Genomic DNA, 9,185 nt, shown 5'->3' with positions numbered 1-9,185 from the left:
ATCATAGGAGGTGTCTTGAGTGCTACTAGCTGTAGCTTGCACTCCAGTCAAATGCTGAGAGATCATATTGACTTGTTGGGTCAAGATCTTGTTCTGAGCCAATATGGTATTCAGAGTGTCAACCTCCAGGACTCCTTTCTTCTGAGCTACCCCATTGTTCATAGGATCTCTCTCAGAAGTGTACATGAACTGGTTGTTTGGAACCATTTCAATGAGTTCCTGCGCCTCTGTAGGTGTTTTCTTCAGGTGGAGTGATCCACCAGCAGAATGATCCAAGGACATCTTGGATATCTCAGATAGACCATCATATAAAATACCTCCTAGGATAGACCATTCTGAGAGTATGTCATGAGGACATCTCCTGATTAGTTGCTTGTATCTTTTCCAAGCTTTATAGAGAGATTCACCCTCTTTTTGCCTGAAGGTTTGTAGTTCCATCCTGAGCTTGCTCATCTTTTGAGGTGAAAAAAACTTAGCTAAGAAAGCATTGACTAACTTTTCCCAAGAGTCTTGGCTTTCCTTAGGTTCAGAATCCAACCATATCCTAGCTCTGTCTCTAACAGCAAAAGGGAAAAGCATAAGCCTGTAAACCTCAGGATCCATTCCATTGGTCTTAATAGTATCACAGATTTGCGAGAATTTAGAAAAGAATTGATGTGAATCTTCTAGTGGAAGTCCATAAAATTTGCAATTCTGTTGCATTAGAGAGACTAACTGAGGCTTAAGCTCAAAGTTATTTGCTCTAATGGTAGGTATGGAGATACTTCTTCCATAGAAGTCAGAAGTGGGTGCAGTGAAGTCACCAAGGACCTTCTTTACATCTCCTCCATTATTCTGTTCAGCTGCCATGTCTGTATTTTCTATTTCTTGTTCAAAAAGTTATCTGAGATCTCTTTCGGAGTGTTGTGCTTTAACTTGTTGTAAACGCCTCCTTAGGGTCCTCTCAGGTTCAGGATCAGGATCAAAGAGAGGTTCTTTATCTCTGTTCCTGCTCATAAACAAGAAAAATAAAACAAAAAAGAAAGAGAATGGATGTTTCTATGTCAAAGGATAGAGAACTCCTTGTGAGATCTAAAGAAGAAGGAAGAATAAGGGTAGAGGAATGAAAAAAAGAATTTGAATGAAAGGGACAGAAGAATTCGAAAATTAAGAAGTAAAAAGAGAAACTAGAATTAAAACATTTTTATTTTTATTTTATTTATTCATTAAATTTTGAAAACAAGAAAAAAATTAAAAGCTAATTAACAAAAAAAGAATTGAAAATTGAAAAAGAAGAGAGAGAAAGAAGTGAGAAGTTTTTTGAAATAGAAGAAAGGGGAATTAGTTAGGAAGTTTTGAAAAAGAAGAAAGAGTAAACAAGTAACTAATTAACAAAGATTTAAAATTAAGATAAGATAGGAGATTTGAAAAAGATTTAATTTTAAAATTTAAAATTAGAAAAGATAAGATAAAAATTTAAAAAGATTTGAAAAAGATTTGATTTTGAATTTTGAAATTGAAACAAGATAAGATAAAGATTTGAAAATAAGTTGAAAAGATAAGATATGGTGAAGATTTGAAATTTAATTTTTGAAAAAGATTTTATTTTCAAATTTGATATTTGAATTTTTAAATTTTAAATTTTGAAATTGAGTTTTAAAAATTGAATTCGAAATAAGGTAAGATAAGATTTTTTTTTTTTTGAATTTTGCATTTTAAAGAAAGATAAGATAAAGATTTGAAACAGATATGAAAAGATAAAATTTAAAATTTGAAATTTGACTTTACTAACAAGAAAATACCAATCTTAAAAAAATTTAAATAAAGATAAGAAAAGAAAGTGAAATTTTTGAAAATTTTTAATAATGATAAAAGAGATATTTTTATTTTTTGAATTAATGAAAAAAGAGAAAAACAACCAAAAGACACCAAACTTAAAATTTTTAGATCAAAAGACACTAATTTTCGAAAATTAAGAAAACAAACACCAAAAGACACCAAACTTAAAAATTTTAAGATCAAAACAAGAAAAGAAACAAGAACAACTTAAATACCAAGAAAGAACACTTAAGGACAATTCAAAAATTTAAAGAAATAAAGAACATACAAAGGACACCAAACTTAAGAACTGACACTAGACTCAAACAAAAGACACTATTTTTGAAAATTTTTGGAAAAGACACCAAGAAAGTGAGAAACTTTAACAAGAACAAGAACAAAAGACTCTCACAAAAGACAAAGATAAATAAAGAAAGGAAAAGATTTTGAAAATTTTTTGAAAAGAACACAAAAGACACAAACAAAATAGTAAAAAGTACCTAATCTAAGTAACAAGATAATCCGATTGACGTGAAGGCAGAAGTCGGCTAATTAAGAAATCAAAATAGAGAATGCGTTGAGAGTATAGTTCTTAACCAGCTAAGATCTGCCTTGTCAATTTAGAAAAGTTGTCACGAAATTTAGAAATAATAATACTGGGAGTATGAGTCCTAGGTCGTCTCCCAACGAGTTGCAGGAAAGGGTGCTAACTTATTAATCAGGAATTTTCAAGAGAGTTTGAGTTTGGATAATGAGCAATTAAATAATTATAAATTAAAGCAATAAAACTAAGAATGATTATTAATATTCTAATAAAAAGCCTTGACTGGGGGAATGATTAATTGGAAGTTCTATCCTTGTTGGGATCTCTTAAGTGTAGTATCAAAAAGGTTGTTGTTTTCACTTAGTTAACCCTTACTAAATAAAGAAAAGTCAAGTGATTGAGCTAATCCTTATGCAAATCCTAGTCCTCTCCCTTGGGAAGGTCTAGCGTTAGTAAATACAGAACTAGCTAACAACTTCCAGTTAATCAGCACTTAAGCCTTCCAACTCAAGTGTCTTTTTTTAATCAACCCCCATGTCAAGTATGGAGTCTACTCCATTGACATGAATATAATACTCAAAAAAATATAAGAAGAAGACATAATAAATTAAATAAAATAAAATAGAGACTAAAAGTTAATTGAAGGTAAAGTAATCCTCTTTATCAACAATCCATGAAAATAATCCAATTAGAACTCTAAATAAAGTAAATTAGGATATGGAAGAATAAGGGACAAAGTAAACAAACTAGAATAATATTCTCAACGGAGGTGATGACTCTTCAATATCCAAAAGCAAAAGCAATAACTAGGAATGTAAAAAGAAACTAGAGGAGGAGTAATTTTCTCTCTAGATTCAGATCTAAAACTAAAAGTAATCCTAATATGAATGAATGTGTATCTCTGTCTATGTGTGTGTTTTGAGTCTCTGCATGTTCCCTGGCCTTATTCTCTGTTTCTAGGCCAAAAACTGGGTTAAAACGCGGCCCGAAATCGCCCACAGCGTTTTCTATTTATTCTGCAGATCGCGCAGGTCACGCGTACGCGTCGTCCACGCATTCGCGTCATTCCGCGATTTTCCTTGTCACACGTACGTGTCGTCCACGCGTTCGCCTCATTCGTGCAGACTCCAATCCACGCGTACGCGTCAGGCACGCGTTCGTGTCACTGCGATTTTCTCCATTCCGCGCGCTCGCGTGAGCCATGCACGCGCGTCAGTGTTCGCTGGTTATCTCCTTAGTTTATTGTGTTCCTTCCATTTTTGCAAGCTTCCTCTCCATTTTCTAAGCCATTCCTGCCTTATGAAGCCTGAAACACTTATTACACGGATCACGGCATCGAACGGTATAAAGAAGAATTAAAATATATTAATTAAAGATCTCTAGGAAGCAAGTTTTCACTACAAGAAAAATACCCATTCAGCCACACTTTTTTTAAGTTACATTTGAAAAGCGTAGCCTATTCTATGAATAGGCTACGCTTTTCTCCGTGTTGCCTTTTTATATGAGAAAAAGATACACAATTGTGGCATCATTTAAAAAGTGTAGCCTTAGGTATTTTAGAAATCACTTATAAAGCGTAGCCGTAGGCTGATATCTATAGGTTCACTTTTTGTATCAAAGGGTACGCTTTTAGAGAGTAGCCTATTTATTAAGTTTTGGGTGCGTTTTAAAAGTAATGCCTAATGTGTCTAGAGCAAAAAATTTGACACTTAGTGAATTTTTTCCCTCTTTTCCCTGAAAGCAAAGTCACATACACTTAGTAATATTTTTGTCATTCCCTCCAAAGAACGCACCTTCATTCATCCTCGCAACCCTGCCTCCCTGCACCTACTTCGTAAACCCTCGCAACCCTACCAATTATTGTTCAAAACCCTAACTCCCCTTCCAATTAATTGTTCAAATGCACGCAGCCTTTCCTTTCACACACACACCCAGATCCGAGAGAATGAGTGAATCAGAGGGAGGAGAGGAGGAAGACAGAGATGAGAGCACGAGCGAGAGAATAGAGAGTGAGAGGGGGTCACCATCGCAACGCCGCTACAACCGCCGCCATCGCCGTCGTGGTGGAGAGAGTCCGGAGGAGAGAGAGAGAAAGACGATTCACAGACGAGATGAAGAGAGAGGACGAAGACGTGACGCGAGAGAGAAGGAGGCTGTTCCGCCGTGCACTGTCGTCGCTCCTGGGGTCAATTGAAGCCGCCGCCACTGCTAGGGCTTGCCATGCTCCTGTTCTCACTTTCGGCTTTGACTTCTCCGCTTCTCGCGGCCTCGGTCCAAACGACATCGCAGCAGAAATTACCCGCAAGATGTCCCAACTGAACCCTAACTCCTCGCGATGCGGCAATTGCGGCGTCGGTGACTACGACGTCTCTGTGGTCATCGATTCGGGCTCCAGTTGCGTGCAGACGGAGGGTTCGGAAGCTCAGTGTCCGTTGAAGTGTGGTAAAGTTATTTTTGGCGGGAAGTTGAGTGACGAAGATTTTGATGAGATGCTGAAGCGTTGTTTGGGGAATGTAGGCGGTGGAGGGAAGGGTTATAGTGTTGTGGTTTTTAATGGGGACAAGGAGGAAGGGGAAGTGAGGGCTGTGGTGGGTATGTACCGGCATGCGTGGGTACTCGGCCACATTTTGGAGGATGAGGCGGCTTCAAGGACAGCTGAGATCTTTGCCAGGTTGTTTATGAGTGACGGGAGTGAAGGGAATTCGATTCACAGTGAGTTCATGCCGGTTGGTGCTGATGGCAAGTTCAGTTTGCTCAATGCAGAGCCACAAGATTGGATATATGATTGGTATGGATTGTGAAATTGAGACTCCATTTCAGTGTTCTGTTAATGAGGTTTTATTTCAATTTTTTTCTTTCAAAAACTAGCTATTGATGTTTTATAAATAGGAATTAATGTTCCATTTACTGACAGTGTAAAGTGTCACTGTCAGCAAATGAAAATACAATTAAGTGTCAGATTAGTATACCCTTTACAATAGTACCCATCATGATTTCTCACTTGCAATTTGATTGATGGATAGTGTAAAACTTTTTACATTGCAGGGAATAGAAATTCATCTTAGATGGATGATAAGTATTTATTTTGCTATATTGTATCTAGATGTGTTATTTATAAGTTAGGCACTGGTGCACGAAATTGTGATGTCACATTCATAATTTGTCACAACTTCGATACAACTAACCAGCAAGTGCACTGGGTCGTCCAAATAATACCTTACGTGAGTAAGGGTCGAATCCCACGGAGATTGTTGGTATGAAGCAAGCTATGGTCACCTTGTAAATCTCAGTCAGGCAGATATAAAGTGATAATGGTGTTTTCGAATATTATATAATAAAATAGGGATAAAGACACTTATGTAAATCATTGGTAGGAATTTCAGATAAGCGAATGGAGATGCTTTTCTTAAGTGAAAGGTCCAGGCATGGCCGAGATGGCCATCCCCCAAAACGTGATCAAAGGATCATAAGGTAATCCAAAGATGTCAAATACAATAGTAAGAGGTCCTATTTATAATAAACTAGCTACTAGGGTTTACATGAGTAAGTAATTGATGCATAAATCCACTTCTGGGGCCCACTTGGTGTGTGCTTGGGTTGAGCCTTAACTTTCCACGTGCGGAGGCCATTTGTGGAGTTGAACGCCAGGTTTTGATCCATTTCTGGCGTTCAACTCTGGTTTTGGATCCTTTTCTGGCGCTGGACGCCAGATTTGGGCAGAGAGCTGGCGTTGAACGCCAGTTTATGTCGTCTATTCTTGGCCAAAGTATAGACTATTATATATTGCTGGAAAGCCCTGGATGTCTACTTTCCAACGCAATTGGAAGCGCGCTATTTCGAGTTCTGTAGCTCCAGAAAATCCACTTTGAGTGCAGGGAGGTCAGAATCCAACAGCATTAGCAATCCTTCTTCAACCTCTGAATCTGATTTTTGCTCAAGTCCCTCAATTTCAGTCAGAAAATACCTGAAATCACAGAAAAATACACAAACTCATAGTAAAGTCCAGAAATGTGAATTTAACATAAAATATATTAAAAAAATCCCTAAAAGTAACTAGATTCTACTAAAAATATACTAAAAACAATGCCAAAAAGCGTATAAATTATCCGCTCATCAGGCACTCAGAATTCACATGTTTTAAGTGGTGACATAGAGGCTTTAACAGTTATTCTAGATCATTGTTGAACTGTTCTTTTGCTTTTATATGTGTTGTCATGAATATTATTAGCTTAGTTTTCTTTGAAAGAGTTTCATCCTGAAGTTTCTGTGGTGATCTTAATATAGGGGTTTTCATGAAATTGACAAGACTCTGTTGCATCCTGTGATCCAAGCTTTGCAACCTATAGCAAACATAACGGTTGAAAGCCAGGTATAGCCTTTTATACATGTGATGGTTAAAAAGTCGTGGCATTGTTTAGATTTGAATGATTTTCTTGTTCCTAATTGGCAGGTTTTATACTACACGCCAAAGTCTTCTTTTTCGTACTGGGATGATATACACGGAAGCCACATATTCAGTACCAAGGATCTTCCTTTCTTTGTATACATTCTCTTTGGTCTTGACTTATTTATAGTTTGTAGCAAATTTACCATTATTTAGTTCTAACTTTAGACCCTTTCTACTTTTGTATCATTGGATAGATGATGTGCCTTTCTACCCGAAAATATTTGATTTGTTGGCATAATTAGTGATTATCAGATAAAGTCACAGCGCTTTGAACATTTTGAAGTTCCTGTGTCTATTGAGTTATGCATATGTCTTTTGTAGAGATGGTTCAACTTACGTGAGTTCTTTATCACTGCTAATGCATTAGAAAGTATCTGCAGAACCTTGCAATTTTTCTTGTAGTATTTACTTAATATCTATCTGAGATACAACAATAATAAATTTGGTGATGTATTTGATGTAAATATTTTGATGTTGAACAGCTTAATTCAAATGAGTGGCATCTAGATACTTCAGTTGCAGCGGGAGGGAGATCTAAAGTATTGCAACTTGTGGTGTATACTCTTCAGCTCAATCCTAGATTTATTTACTTCTTTTCATAATCTAAGAATTCGTTTCTTCTTTTACTTTTGATAGCCTTTCTAGTGCTAGCATTAAATGGAAAAAATTGAAATTTCTTCTGTCTCATTGTCTCTACTGCTATTACAATTCTCTATTGTGATTAGTTTGTTGATTCTGATCTGCGTTTAGACAGAGCTTACATTAAATGTTTCCTTGTATATAATGGCAGGTATATACCATCTGCAAAGGAATGTCCTCTGCAATTGGAGCTTCCAAATGGAGATCTCTCCAAGACTAATGGCTTTATATCTCCTGTTATTCATCTCACCTTCAAAATTTCCTTACTTTATCATTTTCTAATATTACATGTCTTATAAAATTCCAAATTTGTGATTGTTATGAAGAGCCTATTTTGGAATATTGTAGATGTGGGGTGGTGTTGTTGTATGGAATCCCGAAAGTTGTGTAAATGATTTGGAGAGTAAAGATCCAGACAGACGTGTGATTTCTCCCCAGGTTTTCCTTTTAGTTTGTTAACACTCATTAATCAAAATCTTCAATTATATACATCGAAAGTAACCCAATTTTTGAAAAATTTTATTCTGTTTATTTTCAACCCAGTGTAATAAGTTCTCATTAACAAATAATTGATATATCTGAGCCATTACAATTCAGCAATTATTTTAAAGCACTTTTATTTATTTTCTTGTTTAGATAGAGAATATTATGCTATTTGTTTATGCTGGTATACATACATATCATAAGTTCAGTTTCTAAACATGGTTTGAGCTAAAGTTGTTCCTGTGAAATCACATGAATGAATTTTTATCCTAAATCTTGATGGTTCTAAGTGAATGAATTGCTCAAGTTTTCAACTGCACTTTGCCAGCTTCAATAAGTAATCAACATTATGTTCCATTTTCATTTTCTTTTGCACCATCTTTTAAGTGATCCATCTCTACTAGTCCTAGAAGCTGTGCATTCTTTTATACATTGAGAGGGAGCAAAAACAGGAGCGTTCTTCAAGTTTTTGGCTCTTCATCAATCATAGCACCAAGAGAAAGAGAATGATGGCCAAGGAGGGAGCTGACTGAAGCTTAAGAGGGAGCTGGTTCCACTCACCCAACCGTCGAACAAGATATTTAAAGAACAAGATTTTTTTCTCTTCTATCAGAAGGTTAATAACTTTTATTAGAAGATACTTATGTAGGATACAATATTTTGGTTTTTTATAGTTTATTAGTAGTAAATTCTAAGTGGTCTAATGTATATTTTGATATGGTAGTAACGTTGAAAAGCGTAGCCTATTCTGGAAAAATGAAAGCTGAAAAGCGTAGCCTTTGGTCCTGGACAGCATCACTTGAAAAGCGTAGCCTATTCTCAAACGCGAAAAGCGTAGCCCTTGGTGCAGAAAAGCGTAGCCTTTGAGAATAGGCAACGGCCGAATAGGAATCACTCCAAAAAGCGTAGCCGTAGCCCAGAAAGCGTAGCCGTAGCCTAAGGCATCATTTTTTTTCACTTTTGGCTACATTTTTCATGTGTACCTGAATGGGTGTTTTTCTTATAGTGTTTCAATCATAAAATAATATTAGGAAGGGGTTATAAAATCATGCAATTAGTATGAATAAGTGGGTGAAGACTTGATGAAACCATTCAATTAAACACAAGATAAACCATAAAATAGTGGTTTATCACCGATAGTTTGTCAAATCCGAACAATCCCCGGCAACGGCGCCAAACACTTGGTGCACGAAACTGACTCCGCACGTTTCGCACAGATAGACCGGAAAGTAATATCGGGTCGATCCCACGGACATTGTTGGTTTGAGCATGTAG

At 36.3% G+C, this 9,185-nt stretch overlaps 1 protein-coding gene across 1 annotated transcript; it reads left to right on the top strand.

The window, feature by feature from the left end:
* LOC107615546 (GPI transamidase component PIG-S-like) lies at nt 4,453–7,886 on the top strand. The gene is made up of 6 exons (XM_016317600.1): nt 4,453–5,129; nt 6,626–6,710; nt 6,792–6,881; nt 7,271–7,344; nt 7,579–7,663; nt 7,776–7,886. The coding sequence occupies exons 1-6, from the start codon at nt 4,453–4,455 to the stop codon at nt 7,884–7,886; spliced, it is 1,122 nt and encodes a 373-aa protein (XP_016173086.1).

The sequence above is a fragment of the Arachis ipaensis genome, chromosome B09 (genome assembly GCF_000816755.2).
Source record: "Arachis ipaensis cultivar K30076 chromosome B09, Araip1.1, whole genome shotgun sequence".
Taxonomy (NCBI): domain Eukaryota; kingdom Viridiplantae; phylum Streptophyta; class Magnoliopsida; order Fabales; family Fabaceae; genus Arachis; species Arachis ipaensis.
This window is presented reverse-complemented; position numbering and strand designations above follow the sequence as displayed.

What these genes read in the sequence shown, in the direction of transcription:
- LOC107615546 (XM_016317600.1), top strand. Translation starts at nt 4,453, where the DNA reads ATGAAGAGAGAGGACGAAGACGTGACGCGAGAGAGAAGGAGGCTGTTC. An exon ending in AAAGTATTGCAACTTGTGGT is followed by an intron (nt 7,345 to 7,578) that starts GTATACTCTTCA and finishes ATATAATGGCAG; the next exon opens with GTATATACCATCTGCAAAGG. An exon ending in CTAATGGCTTTATATCTCCT is followed by an intron (nt 7,664 to 7,775) that starts GTTATTCATCTC and finishes GGAATATTGTAG; the next exon opens with ATGTGGGGTGGTGTTGTTGT.